This window comes from Seriola lalandi, unplaced genomic scaffold (assembly GCF_002814215.2).
Source record: "Seriola lalandi dorsalis isolate HSWRI2012SDOR001 ecotype SW California unplaced genomic scaffold, Sedor1 jcf7180002054797, whole genome shotgun sequence".
In the NCBI taxonomy this organism is placed as follows: Eukaryota; Metazoa; Chordata; class Actinopteri; order Carangiformes; family Carangidae; genus Seriola; species Seriola lalandi.
This window is the reverse complement of record NW_019525350.1, coordinates 542,931-566,416: the sequence shown is the minus strand read 5'-3', so window position 1 is coordinate 566,416 and position 23,486 is coordinate 542,931. Positions and strand designations below refer to the sequence as shown.

General features: G+C 40.7%; 4 protein-coding genes across 6 annotated transcripts; 1 reads left to right on the top strand and 3 right to left on the bottom strand.

The window, feature by feature from the left end:
* The first annotated feature begins 561 nt into the window (after nucleotides 1–561).
* On the top strand, nucleotides 562–10,146 carry atg4b (autophagy related 4B, cysteine peptidase). 3 transcript variants are annotated; one of them, XR_015438448.1, is made up of 13 exons: nucleotides 562–640; nucleotides 3,197–3,298; nucleotides 3,423–3,494; nucleotides 3,616–3,714; nucleotides 3,853–3,954; nucleotides 4,030–4,129; nucleotides 4,889–4,968; nucleotides 5,673–5,860; nucleotides 7,505–7,583; nucleotides 7,738–7,883; nucleotides 8,040–8,082; nucleotides 8,218–8,311; nucleotides 8,419–8,464. XR_015438448.1 is itself a non-coding variant. In XM_023425977.2 (13 exons), exons 1-13 carry the CDS (start codon nucleotides 631–633, stop codon nucleotides 8,490–8,492), a joined length of 1,176 nt encoding a protein of 391 aa, XP_023281745.1. In that variant the 5' UTR covers nucleotides 562–630; the 3' UTR covers nucleotides 8,493–10,146. The 3 variants fall into 3 exon arrangements, 2 of the variants coding, with proteins under 2 accessions (XP_023281745.1, XP_087035336.1); XM_023425977.2 differs by having other exon boundaries at nucleotides 4,057–4,129; nucleotides 8,026–8,082; nucleotides 8,419–10,146; XM_087179210.1 differs by having other exon boundaries at nucleotides 8,026–8,082; nucleotides 8,419–10,146.
* dtymk (deoxythymidylate kinase (thymidylate kinase)) lies at nucleotides 9,011–12,183 on the bottom strand. Its single transcript, XM_023425979.2, has 5 exons — nucleotides 11,920–12,183; nucleotides 11,685–11,793; nucleotides 9,832–9,922; nucleotides 9,515–9,712; nucleotides 9,011–9,424 (listed from the first exon to the last, which is right to left on the bottom strand). The coding sequence occupies exons 1-5, from the start codon at nucleotides 12,143–12,145 to the stop codon at nucleotides 9,314–9,316; spliced, it is 735 nt and encodes a 244-aa protein (XP_023281747.1). The 5' UTR covers nucleotides 12,146–12,183; the 3' UTR covers nucleotides 9,011–9,313.
* A 942-nt stretch (nucleotides 12,184–13,125) lies between these two features.
* agxta (alanine--glyoxylate and serine--pyruvate aminotransferase a) lies at nucleotides 13,126–17,067 on the bottom strand. The gene is made up of 11 exons (XM_023425992.2): nucleotides 16,774–17,067; nucleotides 15,625–15,817; nucleotides 15,473–15,537; nucleotides 15,284–15,384; nucleotides 15,121–15,191; nucleotides 14,910–14,994; nucleotides 14,718–14,816; nucleotides 14,526–14,595; nucleotides 13,699–13,794; nucleotides 13,435–13,563; nucleotides 13,126–13,326 (listed from the first exon to the last, which is right to left on the bottom strand). The coding sequence occupies exons 1-11, from the start codon at nucleotides 16,930–16,932 to the stop codon at nucleotides 13,219–13,221; spliced, it is 1,176 nt and encodes a 391-aa protein (XP_023281760.1). The 5' UTR covers nucleotides 16,933–17,067; the 3' UTR covers nucleotides 13,126–13,218.
* Nucleotides 17,068–17,344: 277 nt separating this feature from the next.
* LOC111669609 (allantoinase, mitochondrial) lies at nucleotides 17,345–23,368 on the bottom strand. Its single transcript, XM_023425991.2, has 11 exons — nucleotides 23,143–23,368; nucleotides 22,828–22,979; nucleotides 22,005–22,119; nucleotides 21,753–21,899; nucleotides 21,603–21,648; nucleotides 20,452–20,545; nucleotides 20,163–20,349; nucleotides 19,914–20,052; nucleotides 18,304–18,476; nucleotides 18,189–18,221; nucleotides 17,345–18,100 (listed from the first exon to the last, which is right to left on the bottom strand). Exons 1-11 carry the CDS (start codon nucleotides 23,287–23,289, stop codon nucleotides 17,951–17,953), a joined length of 1,383 nt encoding a protein of 460 aa, XP_023281759.1. The 5' UTR covers nucleotides 23,290–23,368; the 3' UTR covers nucleotides 17,345–17,950.
* Nucleotides 23,369–23,486: the final 118 nt, after the last annotated feature.

Genomic DNA, 23,486 nt, shown 5'->3' with positions numbered 1-23,486 from the left:
GTTTTGTTTTTGTTTTGAGAAATTGTATCAGTAAAGATAACTGTAAGAACTGAATAATTCGTATCAATCTTTTTAGAATAATTAAATGACATACTTCATGGTTTACTGATTGATTTATTTCAGTTTGGATTTTTCTAAGTGAAGAAATTTTGATGAATATGCTCACCCATCCACCCAGCTTCTGCCTGTAGGCCTAAATGTCACTTAAAATTCTAGGGGCAGCCATTACTGATCAAATGAGTTTGTTTACAATTCTGAATGAAGAAGACGTGATTTTTGAGGATAATGTACAAGAAGGCTTGTACTAACTTCCTAACTAAAGGCTATAGGAATTTGTTAAATGGGAAAAAAATATTTATATTAACTGCTTTGTGGTCAAATAAGGTAGAAACATGGTTGTTAAACCTCCTTATATCTGTAGCTTGAATGCACCATAAACAGGTTTCAGCGGAATGGATACGTCAGCCACCACTGATTGGTTGGGGCAAAATAAGCCCACCTCTCGCGTCTTATTGGATGTGGTGAGAAATGTCCCGCCTTTTCGAAATTCCTCAGCAGAACTCTCTTCCTATTGGTCCAGCGGGTCGGAGTGCAGAGAACAACAAACAAGATAGGGTGAAGACCGTCGGGATGGATGCAGGTAAACGAGATTTTACAGCAAAATAACAGTTTTTCTCTCCCTTAGCAAGCTAGTCTAGCTACAAAGCAACCACAGCATCGTTATTTCATACTTGGCAACAAATCCCCTGCTCTGTTACGACAGGATTGCCATTTCTGCCGCCAGTCCAACACAGACCCTTGTTGCTTTGTAGCCTCAGTGACGTTAGCCTGCTAAAGTGATGACTAAAGCTAACTGCTAGCTTAACGTTAGCCTGTTGTAATTGCTAAATGTGGTGGTTTCCCCGCTTTGACAGTTCGTTGTACAGCCGTATAACTTTCTGTACGGTGTCCAGATGAAATCTGTGTTAAAGACATGTGTTTATGATGAAGTTTCGCTCTTAATAATGTGCCTCCTGTCCTTGGTTTGACTGTTTATGCTAACGTTATGTTACGCCCAAGACGAACATCCCAGTCGATGCACTGTCACCATCACATCAGTTACACTACGTTACTGGTAGTACTGGGAATACTGTTAGCCATGAGAGAGGCTCTATGGTATGAAGGAAGACTCGTAATGGCACACAGAGAAAGCGATACTGTATTTGCGTCTATTTCGACTGAAAACACATCCCTTCATTCTTTTAACGCTAGCTTTAAACCTGCAAATCACAGTTTCCTGTGTCAGAGCCAAGTAACTGACACGTAGTGAGCTAGCTCGTCAACTTTTTCCCGTCTGTTAGTTTTGTAGATAACATTATGGCGGTCTTACATGTGTTGGCATAAACAACATGAACCTTTTTAAACACTTAATAACCGGCACCATTTACTAGTTCGGTAAAGTTGGATAGATATCCACATATTCCAACTTCTGGGATAAAAAAAAAAAACAACAACACAAGAAACTTAACGACGCCTCTTTCCAACAGTACCAAGGTAGACATGGAGCTACAACCTAATTTTCATTAGAACAAGCCGTCTTCCGAGCTGGAGAAATAACACTGGTTTCTATGTGCACCGAAAAGAGATACTACAAAAATATTCAGTAAGTTTACTCTTATATAAAGTCACCAAAGTCACATCATACGTCAATGGGCTCCTATGGGTTTTCATAATTTTAGGGGAATTTTTTTTAGGAGTTATAGTCAGTAAATTCACTCACACTCTTTAGTGTCACAAAAATCAGTCCAACCTCTAGAGGTCTCCTGTTGGTTATACTATAACCCTTTGGGAAAACTGTGCTTTTTCATAAATTTGGGGATTTCTTACTGGGAAAAATATTCAGTGACTCACCTTTTATGAAGGATAGTATCACTAAAATCACTTTTCACATCAATGGTCTCCTGTTGGTTATAGTAAAAAAAATTTGGTGCCACTACACTACACTAAAAAAAATACATTATCCAAAGTACAACCAAACAGGGGTCCACTGATGTGGGATGTGATTGTGGTGACACTACACTGTATGAGTTAAATATTTTTGTAGTGTCTCCTTTCGGTGTTGCACTTTGTAGACAGTCCCTGCGCACTTGTGTCACTTTATACTAATGTTATTTCTCCAACTTGGACGACAGCTGGTTGCAGCTCATTTTCTACCTTCATACTGTTGGAAAGAGGTGTCGTTTAAGTTTTTTTTTTAACCAGAAAGTTCGAATCTGTTAATATCTTTTCAGCTTTACCGAAGTGCACCAGCCAGCCGAAATGTTTTTTCTGTCTTAAGAGAATTGTACCCTTTAATGGTGTCTATTACCGATGTGCCCAGTTTTATATACTTGGCTTTGCGCCCAGTGCTTCCAGTGACAAGTCTGCAAACAGTCTGTTACTGTGATTGCCTTTTGGCACCACACTCTCTTGAAACCACTTGCATGCATATTTTCTTACTTGCACAAAGGAGACTTTTTTTCAGATACTGATATGTGTGAAATATTTGTTTGATTTGTTATATTTTTTGTACATTTTGTTATGTACCCCTTTTTATTAAAGGGACACTCCACTGAAAAAATTACAAAAAATTACAAATTACAAAATGTGGCTGAAGTTTGACAGGATTTAGCATTTTTTAGTTTCACCTATACTACGGATTGAAAGTCAGGATATTTTGGCCTCTGCCACAACACATTTGACCATTCTTTTATAAGTGTTTTTCACAGACCTATAGTCCTCCAGCGTTATGCAAGTATAACACTAAATTTTTTACAAGTCCTTTTAACTATAATTTGAGCTTTCCCTAATTAAGTGGAGCTCGGTTATAAGGTGTGTTCATTTCCCAATGAAATGCATTTGGCCAGAATTTGAAACTTGATACTTTATTTTATCCCACAGGAAGATTCCTCCTTCATTTGCTCCATTGCATATACAACATGACCCAGGTTAAGAGGCATGGGGATTAAAATGCTGGATGGTTTGTAGAGATAGGTGTACAGTATATTGAACATACTTCCTGGACTTCTTCTCAAGCAACTAATGGATACTCCATCTGTGTTCCCTTACAGATAGCTTCAAGTGCAACAAGTTGCAAGTGATCAATAACATAACCACCAGCAATTTCTCCCTTGAAATTTTTCAAAGGTTTACAACTGACAGATGTCTTCTTTTGCAGCTACCTTGACATACGACACACTTCGCTTTGGAGAGTTTGAAGATTTTCCTGAGACCTCAGAGCCTGTGTGGATCTTAGGGAAAGAATATAATGCACTCACAGGTAGGACTGTGGAATATGACGTGTATGTGTAAGAGAGGAGTATTTCAGTTAAGAGTCATATTAGCAGGTATACACTTTACTATTTGGATGTATGATAACATGGTGATTTCTGCTCCTCATGTAGAGAAAGATGAGATTTTATCAGATGTCACTTCACGACTTTGGTTCACATACAGAAAAAACTTCCCCCCCATTGGTAAGTGAAAACAACGAATCCGTGTTTTGGTTGAGCTCCTCGGCTTCCGTTGATAAGTCATTTGGGGTTTCACTTCGAGCCACAGAAGCGATCGTGTGGGTGATTGTTGAATGTGTTACAGGTGGGACAGGACCAACATCAGATACGGGATGGGGATGTATGTTACGGTGCGGACAGATGATCCTGGGCGAGGCCTTGGTGTGTAGACATTTAGGCAGAGGTAAGACAACTTTAAAAATTCAAAAATAAAGATATCGATATCTGCGTGTGTGACACTAACAGCTCTTCTCCAGTGAGTAGACTATAGCAAAACAGAGCTTGTTTTACACAGGCTTCATAACTGGTCTTTTGTTCTCAGACTGGAGATGGGCCAGAGACCAGAAACAAAGAGAAGAGTACATCAGTATTCTCAACGCCTTCATTGACAAAAAAGACAGCTATTATTCCATCCATCAAATTGGTAAGTAGCGACTGTCAAACCCTTCCAATTATATCAAGAGCTCACTCAAGCAGTCCTGAAACCCTTTGCATAAAGTTGTTCTTACGTCTCTAAATGCTGCAGCCCAAATGGGAGTTGGAGAGGGAAAGCCTATAGGCCAGTGGTATGGACCAAACACAGTCGCCCAGGTTCTTAAGTAAGTACTGTAAAGAATATGCAAGGTCTGTTTGTTTCCACATTACTGTATTGTTTAATTAAGTTAAAAAAAATGTTAAAAGTATCTGCCAGATGTCTTCAAATAGCTTGTTTTAGCCTTGTCCAACACCCCAAAGATATTCAATTTACAGTGATATAAAACACAAATACTGCAAATCCTCACATTGAGAGGCATGGAACCCATGAATTATTGGCATTTTTGCTTTATAACTTAAAGATTAAGAGTTCCCTGAAGAGATGTCCTAAAAACAAACAGTTATGTTTCATATTCAGTGTATCTCACCAAAATTCATTGTTATTTGGTTGTTTATCCGTGAGCTCAAACAAATGTGTTGAATGCATTTCCTTCCTCTCAAAATATTTGTGCTCTAGCACAATACAAACAACACCAGGATGCACATGTAAAAACATTACTCTATAAAACTTTATAACAGAACAGAAAAGCCACATGTGTTGACACTGCTGCATGAACAAGAATCTCTGGACAAAAGCATCTGCCAAATCAATAAATGTCATTGTAAAACTTTTCTTCTGTAGAGCAGATGTTCAGTCAGTGTGATTCAGACGCACACTGTGACATCCTCAGTTGTTTGTATTGCATCATTTTTTTTATTTCCTTGTCTCTCTTTTTCCACTCTCAGCATATATTGACTTGTCTAACAATTAAAGACGTTTTTTTACTCTGAGGAGCAGCCTTCAAATTTGGTGTGACTGTTTCAATGTGCCGTCCCTCTCTCAGGAAGCTGGCAGTGTTTGATACGTGGAGCAGATTAGTGGTACATGTGGCGATGGACAACACTGTGGTCATCGAGGAGATCAGTGAGTGCAGCTGGGTTTGCAACTTTGTGTTTGAGAGATTTTTTCCTGTTATCATTCATTAGCATAAGCAGTTCAAATGTCACTCAAGTGCTTGTACACCAGGCTTAACTATGGACTTTGCAGAGATTGAAAAGTAAAGTAGCCGAGTGCTGTGTGTCAGTATTTTACTCCAGCGCACGTCTGTCTCAACCCTCTCCGTCTTGAGTCTGCTGCATGACCTAAAGCTAATCTGGTTCTGTCTAGTTTCCTTTACAAAGACAACAAACAGAAACTAAGACATGTTTTTCTTGTTTAACAGAACAGACAGTAGCAATTACCTTCACCGAGGACATTATGTTTTCACTTTTCTCTTTATTTGTTGGTTCGTTTGTTTATGTGTCTGTCAGCAGGGTCTTGTAAAAAAAGTACTGAACCAACTTGCACCAAACCTGGTGGAGAGATGGAGCATGGGCCAGGAAAGAGCCCATTAAATTTTAAAAGTGGCAGATCCAGGATTTTTTTTTTTTTTTCACTGTCGTTAACATGCTAACATTTTGGACTCTTTCATCAGTTTCTCTGGAAACTCTTGAAATGCACTCGGTAGAGCTCAGGCCTCTGTGAAGGCCAATGTCAGACAACATTCACCAGACTTCAGAGAAAAAAAATAATTCATAGTAAATAATTTAGTGTTTATTTCTTTTCTTTTCTTTTTTTTTTCACTGCAGAGCGTCTCTGTATGCCCTGGCTGGATATTGCAGGAGAAGCAGAGGGAATGGGGGAGCTCAACGGCTGCCTTGAGGGCGCATGTGCCCTGGCTGAGGAGGAGACGGCTCTCTGGAAACCTCTGGTACTGCTCATCCCCCTCAGGCTGGGCCTGAGTGATATAAATGAGGCCTACATTGAAACCCTCAAGGTGAGATACTTCAGTGTGTCTATCCATACTGTGTATTAAAATGATTACTCCTCAGTCTCATGAGGTTGCTATGGGAGATGGGGGACTTTAAATTACAAAAGTGAATTTACTCGGTTACTTGTTGTCAAAGTTACATTAGTCATGTGTGGTGATATAATGCAGACTTCAAATTAGTCCGTGTTCATTACCACACTACAGTAACAAACTATGGTGAAAAAAAGTCTATGTGCTCTTAAATGCTTTGCCAGAACTCTGTGATTATGTAATTGTGGTCGGTTCGCAGACACATGCTACTCAGAGGTTGAGGAAATGTGGTCAGCAGTTGCACTTAACTGCGCACAGCTCTTTATTTGTGATTGGCTTCAAATATTATTTAGTCTGGGTCTGGGAACACGATTTTGATGTTGCTTTATCAACTTCTCAGTGGATAACAAGTGAGAAATAAGCATCAATACAGACACAGGTTAGATTGTGGTGATGCAGGGGTGTCATAACATGTGCAACCTACAATTCAAGATACACTGTAGTGTTGTCCACAATGGAGACTGGAGCGTCTGACTGATATGGCAACTTCCGTAAAGCAGCAGCTATAATCAATAATGTATATTAACATGGCCACTTATACGTGTAAATGTTTGTTCGAAGTGACGAGCTCACAGAGAATTATCACCAGTATCTGCAGTTCCTCAGCTCTGCCAGTTTTATACCATTTCAATTAAACTTTACTCAATCTCACCACTCACATAGGAAAGTTTTCAGCCGCAGCAGTTTTTCAAGAATCCACTGTACACCAACTGGCCACCCCACAACAATAAAGTTAGCATTGGTAAAGTTAGCATTTAGCAGCTAAAGAGCCAGATATTTTTCTCAGGAGTTGGTGGAGCCCAAACCAGACCTACAGAGAGAGGGTGAATATTGGACATATGATAATCAGTTGGCAAGAAACTAGCGCTGTCAACATTTTCAAAAATGGCATAAGATTATTCCTTCTAAAAAAGAACACACACACACAGGTTTGAACCATTTGAGTATTTATATTTTTACATTATAACCATAAGAATACAAACCAATACAATAAGGCACATAATATTTGTAAAGCTTCTTATTTGGGTGCATCTTTTCAAGGTGTGAATGTAAAGCGCTCTCTCTGCGGTCGAGTTGGGTTGTGAATTCTCTGCCACACAGTCGTTGACCTACATTTCATTTTCAAACAGTGAAAGTGACACGGTGTGACTCCTGTCCGTCATGCACTGCATTCAGTGCAGCGGCCCCGTGAGGCAGACAGCCGCAGTACTGCTTCTTCTCAATCAAATGTGTTTTCTAATTTAGAATATTTGTTGACAGCCCCGCTAGAAACGTGGTTCCAGCTAATGTGTAATAAGTTTCACCTTTAAACTTCATAAAGTGATATGTCAGTGTCGTGTTCACAGGTTGTTCTCACTGACCCCAAGGGGCCAAAATCTCTTTTGAGGGTTAAAGAAAATTAAAGTTACACTTGGAAAAAAGTTGTTGGGAGCGAGTTTAGTATGTGTGGTTTGTGATAAATTGGGTAAAAAAAAAAATGTAAAACTGGTGCTTAAATTAACACTGAGGCAAATTCAGCTACAGCTGGGGTGAGATAAACCCTCTTGTCTCTTTTTACAGCAATGCTTCATGCTGCCTCAGTCCCTGGGTGTTATTGGGGGAAAACCCAACAGTGCCCATTACTTCATTGGTTATGTCGGTATGTCTGGTCTCTGTGTTTGTGAAATAAACACCCAAACCCACCCACCCACCCACCCAAGCAAACTCATGCTCACCATATTAATTTTTTTTTGACAAGTCCAATCTGTTTCTGAACATGCCATTGTTTTTTCTTGTTTTTTCCCCGTCGTCAGGAGAGGAACTCATCTATTTAGACCCACACACCACACAGCCTGCAGTGGAGCCGTGTGAAGACAGCCAGGTCCCCGATGAGACGTACCATTGTCAGCACCCACCCTGTCGTATGCACATCTGTGAGCTGGACCCATCCATCGCAGCGGTAGGAATGGCAGGGGGGATTTTATAGCACAGAGCTTTTGTGTCTCAAACTAAAGCCCATTGTTAATCGTGATTGTGAGCAGGCAGAAAAAACTTTTTAGTCAGATTTTCCATAGCCAATTGTTTTTTCTGGTTTCTGCCAGGGTTTCTTCTGCAGAACAGAGGACGAGTTTGATGACTGGTGTATGCGCTTAAGAAGGGTATGTCTGTGTGTGTGTGTGTGTGTGTGTGTGTGAACACTGCTCCTCTGTTGTTCCCTTGACCCGTCCAAACAAAATCATCACTTTCCCGTTCTGTAGATGAAATGATGATGATGAAATGTCTTCCTCTTCTAGCTGTCCTGCAAAAGAGGGGGCCTGCCCATGTTTGAACTAGTAGACAGTCAGCCCTCTCACATGGTCAGCGTGGATGCCCTTAACCTTACTCCTGGTAAATAACTGCATATTTTTGGCAACATATTTTACCCCCCCACAAAAAAAATTGGTTAATGAAAACATTTTTTTTTCTTTTATGTGTTGATCCCCTTTCCTTCGCAGATTTCTCAGACTCGGACCGGTTGGAGCGGTTCTTTGACTCAGAAGACGAAGAGTTTGAGATCCTCTCCCTGTGAGGAACATATGAACAATGATTTACTGTTCTCGACAGCAGGCGAGAGACTCTGTCTCTTCTCTGTATCAGAAGGGAAGCCTGAGAGGAGGAACATTATTTGGAGACCTCTTGAGCCAATCCAGCTCCAATGGTGTAGTCAGTGTGTCACACAGTGTTCTTCAACCTCTGATTGCTCTGTATCCAACATTGAGACTGCCTGGTGGAAGCCGTAGCAGGAGCTCAGGATAAATTCTGTATGCACATCTTCACATACATGTGTTTCCATTTGAGTCTTAACACTTTAAATGTTTATTCTGAAGTGATATGGTGCCTTTCCCTGACTCCATAAGTAAAATTGCCATAACAGTTTTCTGTTGTATAGAACACAATGGTTCATAATGCCCATGGCTTGCGCAGTTTGTCACTAATAACTGAAGTCTGTAACAGCCTGTAATGAAACCAAATTTAGTCAAATCTGCAGACAAGTTGTTTTAATTGTTCATGCAAAGCATCCTTGCCAAGTCTGAACATATACACTAGTTCATTTGAAGATTATTTATTTAATCACAATATATAGACAGGTCAAAGAACAATAGACATGTAAGAGATTAAAAACTAAAAATAAAATCCAAATCTGATATTTGAAAACTGAATCTCTCTCTTCGATTTCAAGACGGACTAAAAAAAATATATCGCATAAACAATATTGCAAGTGGGCTAAACAATGTGTATTGTGCAAAAGAATTAGTTAGTTATTATAGCAAATAATGTACAAAAATAACTAAATCTTGCATCACAGCGTCTTGGTCCTGTGACAGCGGTTTCACCCAGACTGGCATGCGGTCACTTCCATAGCTCTCCAAGCGGCAGGTCCTGAGCTATGTTGATAGTATTAAGGCTGTGGGTGGTGATCTCCCTGTGCACATCCTCAATACTCTGAGAAGCATCAATTTCCTAGAACAGACGTTTAAGATGACAACATATATTAAATACGATCAGTTTAATCTCATTTAACATGTCACCTGGGGATAAATTGTCTCGTACCTGCCAGTTGACTGAGGGATCTTTCATCAGCTGATCAAATTTCTGTTGAACTGTTCTTTGGAAATCGTCGGTCTCATATCTCTCTTCCCCAAACTGGCCTCTGAGAGCAGCCTGAGCGGGGCTGAGCTGTAGAAACATAACGAGGTCTGGCTTTGGCAGTCCCACGTCAGGTTTCTTGCACCAGTCCAGACAGAACCCCTGGAGAGGACGGAGCAAGTCAAGCTAGCTGTTGCTCCTCTCATAACCGACATGATGATGATGATGATGATGATACTGTCTGATGGATGCAGAGTTTGAACAGCTAAGAAAAGACTCACCGGCTTGGCACTGGTGAAAGCAGCTCCAGAGAAGGCATACCTGTCTACAACCAGAGTGGTGCCTTGCTCCAGCTTCTTCCTCATTGAAGGTCTGTGGGTGAGAATAATTTTACTATGCTGCACAAGAAAATTCAGGCTAAAACATATACACCTCCCCCCCACCCCCACCTGAGTGTGGATAATTGTTAGTTACCTGCAGAAAGAAATTGTTAAGAAGATTTACACAAAGTTGTGTGCTTTTCTAAACAACATTGCTGGTGATATTTCATTTTTTTTTGGTTTTCCACGAAATCTCATAAAAAGACCAAACCATCACTGTGTTCTCGAGTTTGTCTTTAATATGTTCCTCAGCCTGTCTGTGGCTCAAGGCTCCAAATCTATTTAAAACTTTCATGTAAAAAAGGATCACATGTACATACTTTTTTTTTTTTTAAAGCAAAATAAACATCTGGCCACTGTAGCCTTTAGGAAAACATTATTCAAACGGGAATAAGTATTTCTTTTGTCATGGACTATTTATTGCACCAGGATGGCATGTTAGGGGTCGACCAAAAAACAACAACAAACCTCTACAGTGCTGTAGTCATGGTAATGTGCAATACTGTGGCTCATGGTTTTGGACAACAGAGTAATGAATTATGGGAGAATTTGACGACAGACAAAACTTGTCAGTCGGATCAGTTAATTGTTGGTTTTTGTATTTTCATGTTATTTGCCAACTATAAGCAAAATACAGAATATCATAATATTTATTCCTACCTTACATTTTGTTAGACTTTTATTATTTATACTCCATTTAAGTCCGTGCTTTACATGCAAAACATCCACTGAGCTGAATAAGATACAACCACTGCAATAGTTATATAAAAACAGAAATACCAGAATGCATTAAAATAAAGTGCATTTTACCAAACAAATAGAACTCTAGTGTAAGTGCACCTTATTTTCAGACACACAAGTGGTATGATGCCCAAGGTTTAAATGAGCAGGAGTCTGATCGAGCAACTTCGGGCAAAAGTACATTAAACATTAAAAACGGTCAGTTTGTTCATGAGATATATATATATATAAAAAATACATAAAAAAAACATTCTGTTCCTTTATGCTAAATTGTTTTTTGTTTGTTTTTTTAATTGACACAGGTATAGATATATATTCCTCTGAAACTTCTGCCCTCATTAACACAATGGGGCACCAATGGAATTGCTTTTGTTGCTATTAAGCGTATGAAATTTAATTTTTAAAAAGTATATTTTTGGGGGGCTTTTGTGCCTTTATTGGACAGGATAGTAGAGAGACAGGAAATGGGTAGGCAGAGAGAGGGGAAATGACATGCAGCAAAGGACGTCCGGGGCCGACTGCAGTGAGGACTGTGGCCTCTACACATGGGGCGCCTGCTTAGACCACTACAAATGCACATCCTCAATTACCAGGCTAAATAAACCCAGAACTCAGTGAATGGCTTGATACCATAAAAAAGAAAAACCAGGGCTGTCCCTTAAACATCAGCTGATGACTCTGATCACTGGGCTTCAGCTGATGCTTCAGCTGATGCTTCAGCTGTGTCATTGTGGGTAGAACTAGAACCCTAACTGTAGTGGAGGCATGTCTCTTTCTTATTTAGGCCAGTAGCTCAATAGTGAGCACTTGGCATTTTTCAGACATTTTCCATAGGTAGTCAGCAGTCATTATTGTTATTTAACACACCTGTGATGTTCCTGCTATGACATATCTGCAGTTAAACAGTCCACTTTCGACTTAAACACTATTGTCACTTTACAATAACATCTGAATGTAAGACTTTCCGTGTTTTAAACAGTGTCTCGTCGCACAATAAATGCAAGGGGCCTTACACCATCTCCCAGCGGTTTGCAGAGAACAGCAGGTGCACCACATGGTCCTCCAGGTCACTCTTCTTCTCCAGGTAGGCGTTGATCAGCTGTCCAATTATTGTGGTCCTGTCTGCACCAAGCAATCACAGCAAGTTACACAGCGGTCACGTGTCCTACCTTCACCCACACACCTGGACAGGAACATTCAAACAGACAAACACTGGTACAAAGTGATGGAAACAGTGTCCCGCCTCACCGGGGAATCTCATCATCTCCACGGACTGTCCACTTTGTTGTAGCGCCTGGACTAGTTTTTTGCACTGCGTCGTTTTCCCGGCTTTGTCCACCCCCTCCAGCACAATGAGCGCTCCTCTTTTACCCGCCATGACACCCGACTGCTTACCAGCGCTGTCGTGAAGTTTACGGAGACAAAGACGAGCTGTCCTAGCTCCACGGAACGGAAGAATGCGCGTCACCACCATTTACCGCCTTTTTTTTATTACTGAAACCAAATGCCAACAAGGAAGTTAAGTTGCACTTCCGGTTCCGTCTTTTTGTAAAACTTTATTTAAACCAGCGGAAGAGGAGAATAACAAATACACGTGGGTTGGGGGAACATCAGCTTATTTGGTACACCTTGCTAATACTAAGAGTCTAATCCCCTTAAGTAATTTAGAAAACATAATTAAATTTTATAATTACATTATTGAAGACATTTAATATTATTATTATTATTATTATTATTATTATTATTATTGTTATTCGTGTCTTTCCCATATATTATTTCCTTTTGATTGCACACTCCATTAACACAAACACAAATTCACATGTATAGAGTTCTGAATTTACAAAAAGGAGCAGCTGGTGTTTATATGCTTTTTGAATTTAATTTTAATGAAAGGTAGCTGTGTGTTGTTTTTTGGAGGGTTATTTCCCTATTAGCATGTATTTAAGGGGAAAGATCCAATCCTTTTTACGACATATATTTTCACCCATAGCCCATGGTACACAAGACACAGCTGGTCATGTTTTATCTAAAAAGTGCTTTACTTCTTATAGCAAAAGTATATCAAAGCTTTAGCAGTATACTAATAACTAAGATTCATGGGATGTGTAGTTGTAGGATGAAGAGGTTTTTTTTGTTTTATTTAAATGGTCTTTTGGATATTAACAGAAAAAAAAAACGTGTGAGGTATTTAGTAAGATGAAATAAGCCCACCATAAGAAGGGCTATATAGCTAGGATATGGTCTCTGTTTCACATGCAAAATGTACCTAGTGTACCATTTAGAGTGGAATACTATCATGTAAAAAAAATAGGTAGCGTGTGTTTATATTAGACTGAAAACCAAACATAATTGGTAAAGGCTTAGATCACAGACTGGTACTGGCAGAAGATGTCACAGCACTATGAGGACAAGCCCAGTTTTCCTATTCAAGCAATGAATGAGCTGCACAAGACGGAGAGAATAATCATTTATTTATATCACATAATCTCTTGTTTATAATAATAGCGCTGGTTCAGGATTATCGCTGAACCATCCAACAGCAACATGTCACACTTTGCTCTTGTGGCAGTGTTTCAGAGCATCTTTCAGTGCCGCCAGCACCATGTCAACATTGGCCTTGCTGCTGTTACATCCCATCAATCCAACACGCAACACCTGAAACAACCAAATACATCTAGAATTTAGGCTGCACAGGACTTCAGCAACTTCGATGTGAACAAACACGTGGTAAAGAAGTGAGTATAAAGGCACATAATCTTTTACCAAGCCAACTGATGGTCCGAGCCCTCCAGAAATTTCTAAGTTGTGTGTTTTCATGATATAGATTGTGATCTCTTTCCAGTCATATCCATGAGGAGCGACGATGGTGGTCACTGTGGGCAGTCTCGCTTTCTGTAACATCCAATTAAGTCAAGCTTAGTAAGTTCCCATTTCCCCAAAACAGCTTCATGAATGAATGCGTGAATTTCACCAAGGGTAATTAGAAAAATCACATGACATTACATGGTATGGAAACTTGAAACTCACTTTTTCCTTGACAAAAAGTTTGAGACCCATGCTTTCTAGACCAGCGTGGAAATATTCCGCCACTTTTTCATGTCTTTCCCACGACTTCTCCAGACCCTTAGAAGAACAAAACATACAAACAACAGTCACAAAAACAAATAAAACATTTATTGAATAGCCATGACCGTTTATGCATAACCCATATTTCCAATTTGTACATGTGCATTTTCAATGTGCTGTTCAGTGAACCTCTATGAGGCTGTGCTTTGGCACAGCGGTGCTTCAACCTGAATGCTAATGCTATGCTAACATGCTCACAATGACAATGCTATCATTCTGATGTTTAACAGGTGTAATGTTTACCATGTTCTCCATCTTAGTTTAGCATGTTAGCATTTGCTTTATAGTGCTAAACCCAAGTGCAACTGAGGCTGGTGGGAATTAGTTATTAGTTAGTAATTAGTTTTGCTAGTCATAAACCAAAGCATTGGACAAACTGAAATTTTGACCTGATGATGCTGCAAGACAGAGGATCACCAGAGTCGGTAGGATCCATCCTCTGGGGAACACGAATTTCAGCTCATTAAATAGTTGTTGAAATCTTTCAGCTGGGACAAAAGTGGTCGACTGACCGACCAACACTGACATTCCTGCAGCCTTGGCTCCAAAAGCTTCTCAGTGGTTAATTCATATTTTTACCTTGTTCTGACAAAAGTATTGTTGGCACAGAGGTAGAATGGTACATTCTTTTCCCCACTCTTGTACCTGCTCAATGTCTTTCTGTATAGTGCTTTTGCAGCTACAGACAAAAACGCAAAATCAAGATATTTCACTTTAACACGTCCCACCTCTTCAACAAGGACAGCCAGGCTCTCCCTCAGGGAGTAAAAAGCAGTGACCGGACCTGTGTGGTGATATCTACAGGGAGGAAACGACGAGGACAGAGAAATATACAGAGATTGTGCAACGTACGGCTAAAAATGAAACCACTGTTCAAAATGTGATCAGTTCCTGTTTGAAAGAAACAAAAAACGTCTTACACTCTGGACGGCTTGCCATCACATCCCCAGTAGTTTGCGAGCCAACTCAAATCCAAGAAGAATGACACGGGCTTTGTCCTCCGGTTGAATATTTTCTGGCTGTGGACAAATTCAGCCTTAAAAAAAAAAAACACTTTACAATTGAATCCTAATCTATAACTTGCAGCCATGTAAGGTGTATACAGCTCTCACCACGCTCTCTCACTGAAGGAGATGGGTGCTGTACCCGGCGGGGCATTCAGCACCTTTTGAGAGCCTGTGTATAGGATGTCTATTCCTGTGAATACAAACATTCACAAACAAGACAAATCTGTTTTTGGTGACAACAAAACTGATATAGAAGCACAGTACGGACGTGTTCAATGTTTTCATCAGTTGCTTTTGGAAGGATTTAAGACTAAACCTTGCTGATCCATGTATAGAGGGGTTCCTCCCATTGAAGCCACAGAGTCTACGAGAAACAGGCAGTTGTACCTGTAGGCAAAAATCATAAAACATCTGCTTTAATCTGCTTATCTTTTGTTACAGATGTGACGATGACGGAGGTGCTGAGAGTCGCGTCTCACTTATGACACAGCTGTCCGATGCCGTCTAAAGGATGCAAGACTCCTGTGGAGGATTCTCCGTGAGCGAGGAAGAACAGGACGGGCTTGTGCTTTGATAAGGCCTGCGGTGAGAAAACAGTGTGATCGCTCAGACTGAGGCTTCGACCAGGAATTACTAATTGATAATTGGAGTGTTAGGACACAGTAAACCTGCTCGAGCTCTGCATTGGTGAAGAAGCCTCCAGGAGGCGCCACAATGGTGTTCACTCTGGCCCCTGTTGGATTGACACGCATGGTATTCTGTCATGATTGTTATTCCGTCGTTAGTTAGATGACACATGATTTTTTTTTTTTAAAGGTACCTATCCTCTCTGCCATTTCCGCTGCTCGCTCTCCCCATATGCCGTTCACGGCGGCCAGCACGCTGTCCCCGGCCTCCACTGCGTTGAAGATGGCGCACTCCATGGCAGTGTGGCCGGTGCCGCTCACAGCTAAAGTCATACTGTTGCGAGTCTGAAACATGTACTGGATTCCACTTTTGATGTCATTCATGATCTGTAAGGTAAAATGAGAAACGAATGGTGAGTTGAAATAGAAATGTGTTAATCTTTACTGTTGCCTGAGTGTGGTTAGCTGCAGCGCTTTCAATCTCTACAATCAAGCTACAAGTCACATGGTCAGAAAATGAACCAGCAACTATTCTGATTATTGATTTACTCATTTAAAAAAAAAAAAAAGAAATCAAAATATGGATATTTGAATTCCTTTTTTTTTTTTTTTCAATTTTTTGCCCAAAAAGTTAAAAGACAATATTGATACACATTGATCAATAGTGAAACACATATTAGGTTCAGACCAGTATGCGCTCTCTCTCTCTCTCTCTCTCTCTATCTCTCTCTCTCACACACACTCACTCACTCACTCACTCACTCACACACACACACACACCCACACGCACAGGAATGATGAATAACAACTTTTGAAATATATTACAAAATATATTGCAAAATATACTTAAAGTATCAAAAATGAAATTGTTCATTATATGTAATCAGATCATGTTTGAACTACTTTATAAATTACAGTATGTTGGGTCGTTTAATCTATAAATAGCATCTTTTTTTTTGTTGTGTAAAATCTCAATCTACAAAGTAACCAGGCACTAAATCAGCTAAATTAAATAAATATATCGGTGTAAAATGCCTAATATTTCTCTTTGAGGTGCAGTAGAGTGGAAGCAAAGCAACATGAAATCAAATACTCAAGTAAAGTACAATTGCATCAAAATTAGTACAATACTTGAGTAAATAATTATTTTCCATCAGCGGCAGTTTCCAATAGATTTTACTGAATGTTACAACTAACTCTAATAATTGCTTTTCTGTGCACCACAGAGACAATTTTGTGACGGATAGATGTAAAAATGTTTCATAAAAATCTGTCACTTAAACCCAGAGATGATGCCAGTCTCTTTCTGGAAAATCTACATCATTTGTATTAAATACAGTCACCTCAAATATCTCTGGGTGCATGTGTCCGATGACAGGACTGGCCCCGGCGTCCAAGATGCGAGGAGGGACGTTGGAGGGTCCCGGTCCAAACATGTGACGGTGAGGAACCGCCAGCGGTTTCTGCAGGCATTTTGGTGGAGGCACAGAGATGGATGACATGTTTCAAACAGTGCGACAAGCGCAGTAAAACCACAAAGAGCCGTTGAATCGGGTGAAGTATGAACTCAGCTGAGCACTCCCCTCTGTCTGACCAGTGAGGTCCGCAGGTCAGGAGTCCGTCACAACATTTTCTGCTTTTATCTCTTTCGTCTTTTGTCAACACTCTGTTTTCTGAGCTCAGGTAGCTTGATGCTTTTTTTTTTTCCACAGATAAGGAAGTCAACATGTCCTCAAATGTTAATTATTGACTACAGGCTCTCCAGGCTTAACTATTACACTGCTATGCACTGCTCTTCCCCCATTAACAGACTGTTCCTGGCTGAACATACAAGTGTAAATGTGCTCTGCAGCCTGCATTTGAAATCCATCAATTGACCCCTCTGAAAAGTTTGGACTTGTAATATTCACACAGTAGATTTTTCACTTTAATATTTGGACAGTTTGTACCATTCAAACATTATTTGAAAGTTTGGAAAAGCCAAGGAAAAGTAAAGTGAAATAGGCTCCTTTTTTAGGATATAAACAACATTATGATGTTGTGCCAGTAATTAGAGGTTTCACCATGTTACAGAGTTTTATTTTGGTGCATCAGTTACATTAAACAGTGTTGTATTGTCAGAATCATCACCTTTAGAGTAAGAGGTCAGAGAATCAAGGCAGAAGACTCCACATGCCTCAAACCTCCACTCTCAGGACATAATAATAATAATAACATAATAAACCAGAAGTTTATCTGTAAATCAAATGGTTCAGTCTTTGAGGAGAATACTTTGCTTGAAAATGTATATGCAGCAGTCTGGGGTCTTTGTAAACACGCGTTGTGCTCAATTATAAGATTGATTCAGTCTGTTTATGTTGTTTCCATCACATCTGCCACATTAACTTCAGTAGCTTTGTTTAAAAGGGTCTTAACAATCTGTTAAACCAGCGTCTGTTCCCAGTTCTATTACAGACAAAAACTGTCATTTAAGAACTTTTGGATAGTGAAATATGATGAAATGATAGATGTCATCTTGCTTCACAGCTGGGCTGGATTGTTCCTCTGAGGGATGAGGAGGTGTTTCCCCAGAGGCTCGGGGCTGAAGGAGCCATCTTTGTAGACCAGCCGTCCCCTGAGGATGGTGGCACACACCGCTCCCCGCAGTGCAAAGCCAAGGTAAGGAGTTATCTGCACGAACACGATCACACGCTCAAAAATCTGTGCTCGATCCATCACATCGTCTATGCAGGAAATGTGTCCTGATGATTTTACTGACCTTGTTTTTATGGTGTATGCCTGCTTCTTGAATCTGTGGAAGTATAACAGAAGATGAAACACAGCTGATTGAGACGTTTGGTGATCGTTAATGTTGGTGGACTCCTTACACTAACCTCGAACTCTCTCTCTGGGTCCCATACGACCAAGTCGGCATCATAGCCGGGGCAGAGGCTGCCCTTCTGGTTGTCGAGACTGCACAGCTGGGCCGTTTTCTGGCTGAGAAGCCTCGCCACATCAGACAGCTGAAAGCCTCTCTTACTGGCTGAGCTCCAGAACAGAGGCAAGCCTGGTAATAAATGGTGAATAATGAACAATCGTATGGAGATTGAGCCGACAACAGTCAAATATGAAAAGCTTTGTGCAGTTTTATGCACTCCTGCATTCATTAATCCTTTTCATATAAGTCTAATCATGACAGGGAGTGTCATTATTATAAGTACTAAAACATTGTGTCAGACTGTGACCACTCTCTCTCTCTCTCTCTCTCTCTACCTCTCTCTGTGTCAGAACAGTAAATAATTGTTCTGTCCTCTAAACAGCCCTTGTTTACCTGCCAGTGAACTTTGCCCAGTGTGTGGGCGATTGTCAAAAGGATTAAAATGGGAGGAGGGAAGGAGGTAACAACTAATCCACCCCTAAAAAACTTGCATATATTAGTCGTGTAATATTGTGCAGAGCTGTCTTATGTTGTGAATTTTAGCCAGCGTCTCTTCCAGCTGAGCAGCATAGAGAGGATTTGTCACATAGAGACAAAATCCTGGATCTGCTCCACAGACTGAATAATGTGAAAGCTGTCGTGGCTCTGTGGCAGCAGCTGCGGAGGCTTTGCAGTGATGGTGTCCTCACGATGGAAACTCTCAAACAAAACCTCTATGGCAAGCAGCATAGTGTGTAAGTGTCACCAGACACCATCAATGATCACTCTCCAGTAGAGTGAATCAGTGACCGTCGACACAATTGAAAGAGCATGATGATGTCACATTAAACAAATACTCCCAAGGTTAGGCAAATTAAGAATAAAAAATAAAGTTTGCACACTGCTTTGCAGCATGAAACTTTGCAGCAGATAATAAAGGAATAAATGCCAATTTGCAGGCATCATTAACTGTATTAGCTGCATCTGCGTCCATGCTGCATTCACACCTTGTCAGCAGAGTGAGATGCTGTGTGTGCCCAATGGAAAACTTTCTTTTCTTTATTGCATAAACAATTTTTCCACCCAATGATGAAACCAGGAAACGCTGGAGCTTTTGAACTCGTTTTTTGCAAAAACTCCAAATTTAACACTGTCACCTTGCTGAGTTATAAACTTGCTGAGTTAAAACAATGAGCTGAAAAACACTAAAACACAGGTTAACTGTTAACCCACTGTTAAAAATAATAATAAGAGCAGCTTTAATTTGGGTTTTTAATTACACCAACCTGTCAGAGATGTTAGCTATGAAGACATTTTGGCTGAGACTCTCCACTAAATGAGAGATATTCTACATTCGCCATCACGAAGCCTGCATATAGCTCCCACTCATAGTTACAACTGCCAAGCTGTTGTGAGTGTTTTTACCATTTAGCTGCTGGTCTTTACGCTGTCTATGGTGTGACATGAATGCAGCATAGCGGTAATACTTTCAGTCAGTGGCTGTAGTTTTTACAATGCACACCGGGACATTAAGGGAGCTGAACGTCCAGTGCACTGGATGGATTTTAATATATAGCGTCTAGTTACCAAATTGTAGTGAGGAAATTCCCCCCCAGGCCTGAGTGAAGTCTCCACTATCCAGTTTCTTCAGATCGGGGGTGCAGGGAGAGTGATCGGACACCACCATGTCGATCTGCCCATCTTTCAGTGCTGACCATAACTGCTCCTGGTGGGGCACAATCAATAATCTACTAGTAATCAAAGAATAAGAAAGCACTGAAAACTGAAACTGAAAATAGAGAGATTTTCATCCACTCTGGGTCCTGCTCCATTTACCCGGTTATTAGATCCTCTGATGGGCGGACAGCACTTGAACTGTGTGGCCCCCGCAGGTATGTTCTCAGCACACAGGCTGAGGTAGTGGTGGGTCGTCTCCACCGTCAGGGGGGCTCCAGCCTGCCGCGCCCTCTGGATCAGTTTCAGTGGCTTCGCAGAGGACAGGTGAACTATATGGCACCGCACCCTGGAGCAGAGAAAGGTAGCTGACCACCGTGGTGCCGGTGCTACAGACACAAGCAAAATCCTATGACGTAATGGTTGTTTGTTACCATGCCGAGGTTCTTACTGGTACTGCAGGCAGAGCTCTGTGACGGTGCGAATGGCCTCCGTTTCCATGACGTCTGGCCTGGACCGCAGAAAGGTGGAGTACTGAGACGGGTCTAATATGGAAAGGGGTTTGGAACATTTCAGTTTTTTGTTACTGAAAACAAATGCTTTTAAATGATTTATCCCTCACTCACAATTTCATGAGTTACACAAACCAGAGCAGGGCAGTACGCCAGTGTAGTGTCAGCGCTGTGGTGTTACGATACCTTGATCTTAGATGCGCTAATAGAAGTTACAGCTTTAATGTTGCTATTTAGCGGTCTTAAAAGTTAACTAATTACATTTTTTGAACTTCTATTTTAGCTGGATACGATTCATAGTTGATTTTCTTAAAGGGCTAGTTCCAGCAAAAAACACTTTTGATATTACCCCTTTGTAGTTTAGTTAAAATATGTTTTTATGATTTGGATGAAATGGAAAGTTTAGGCAACTAGTAATTCTGTAATTCTGAAGTCTCGGTAGTCACAATATCTCACAGCATTGGTATTGAATTGTTGGGTCAAAATATGTGATATTTAGTTAGTCAATGCTGTCAAGCCCTAACGTTAAACCTTTGTGTAAAAGTAACACTGGGGATTCTAGAGTCTGTTGCAGCCAAAGACAAAATATAGCAGAGGCGCCCTCCAGTCACTATTCATCACAATCAAGTAATAAATAATCTCACACCAATAAAAAATGTATGAAATCGAATATTTTTTTTAGTCCAAATGATCACGTAGGCAGAATTTTCAAATATAGAACAACAAAAAAACAAAATAATTATAAGGCCAGATAGTTACTGTCAGTTTCTTTCCCTTAAATTATCTTAAGATTTAAAAAAAATAAAAAAATAAATAAAATCTCGTATATATGTGCAGGCTTTAAAACAGTTGGCAGCACTGCTTCTTGTCATTGCACATGGTCCGGGGAACAACATGGGGCCCCTTTAGGGAGGTTTCCTACTGAGAAGTCATTGCAGATTGTCCTTCGGTAGTTTGAAAGGGAGGGAGCCCCCTAACATCCAGCGGCCCCAAGCAGTTGCCTGCTTGCCTGTGTTCCCACATTCTTATACGTGAATATAATAACACCACAGACAGATTAAACTTCTGTCCGGTGTAAAACTGTTCTTACCACCAGTCTCCTCCGTTGTCTGCTGAACATCTAACTCTGCGTGAAACTGGAGGAGACAAAGCGAAAGATGTTTCCGTTACATTTCTCCGTGCAGATTTTACCAATCACAAAGTGTGGCACGTGTTGCGGATGCTGCGATTGGAGAGTTACCAGCAGGACACTTCCTGTGCCTTGCAGCTGCTTCATGGCTGCGTGTAGATCACAGTCAGTCACGTGGGGAAACTCCTCCACCCCGCTATGGATGAGGAAACATTTGAAGCCGGCCACTCCGGCGTGGATCATGGGCCGCAGTTCTAGCTATAAAGAGACATCTGCTGTTTGTCTTTGCTTTGGTCCTGATTCAGTGCAGTCTGGCTGAGAACGAGTTCATTTTGTCCAAGCTGTTCCTCTGTAAGCCCTTACCTGGTTGCCAGGAATCACGCCTCCCCAGAAAGCTGTGTCCACAAAACACTTCCCTGACGCCTCACGCAGCTTCTCATGAAAATGACCCAGTGTGGTGGTCGCAGGAATGCTATTTCTGTGGGAAATTTTAGAAAACAAAACAAGAAAAAATCATCATTGCTGGAAACTTAAAAATCTAATGTTTCCAAAATGTTATTTTCCCTTTGCCAAAAGCTTCTTTAGTTTTACTGTAAGTCCATGAGCTAAGATCATCTTAGCCTTAAGATGCTTCTGGGAATCAGGACTTCAGGATTTTCATGGATTTACAGCTGAAAAAAATACTGTTGCCTTCAGGAGCAATTCTCCAGTAGTTTAAGTGTATTTACAGAAAAACTAAATTCAGCAGCTGATATAATCCTAGATATCAAACTTTTATGTAGCTTGCTAGCTTAGCAGAAACACTGTGACTAAAAGCTACACACCTCAAACACACCTCATCTTAATGAAACCAGTTTTTTAAAGTGTTTTTTATTAATATAATTAATAACAATACATTGATGCATTTGATAATAAAACAATACAACAATAATATAATATGCTAATTTACTTTTATTAACATTTATATTTAAAAAACAACAACTTGATAACTGCTAACTCCTGCGCATAAGATTATGAATTATGGTTACCTAGAAGATAGACATAATCTCTGTACATAAAGTAAAAAAATATTTTCTTGAGAGAAAAAAAAGTGTAAAAAGTTTGCAGGGGGAAAAAAACAACAACTCAAGCTGCGAATGTACGTGCAACAACAGCTGATGTAAGGAGGGGGGAGTCTCCAACTTACAGTGGCATGTCTACAATCGTCGTCACCCCTCCGGCTGCAGCAGCCCTGGTGGCGGTCCAGAAACCCTCCCAGGAGGTGCGTCCTGGTTCGTTCACATGAACATGGCAATCTACAATACCCGGCATCACCACACTGTCACCCACATCCAACACCTGCAATCACAGCTGGGTCTCATCAGAATAACACGATCAATCAGGCGTTTGTGTGCAGAGTGTTAAATCATTGCTTTTGCCCCTTATAACTTGTCTCTCGCTGTACATCCTTTTTTTAAATTTTGGGAGTGTGCAGAACCGAGATCAGTACGAGTCAGCTTACCTCACAGCCACCATCCCCCGAAAAGTTGCTGCCTGAGAGTATTTGATGGATCTTCCCATCCTTTATTACGACCACAGCAGGACGGACTTCGTTGCCAATCAGTACCCTCTTACTCCTCACAGCACTAACCGCTGACCCGACTTCCATGTCTCTTTTTATTGCGTGTTAATGAATAGAGAGACTCCCCCTGACTCTGGCTCTGGCTCTACACTTTAGCTGCACTGTTGGCAGGTCATGGACCTTGTGCTGAGGCGCCGCCCCCTTCTAAATGGTTCAAAGTATAACCAATTTGTTGACTTTTCTCATCTGTGTGACCTACAATGCACCTGATCACCTTATGTGTT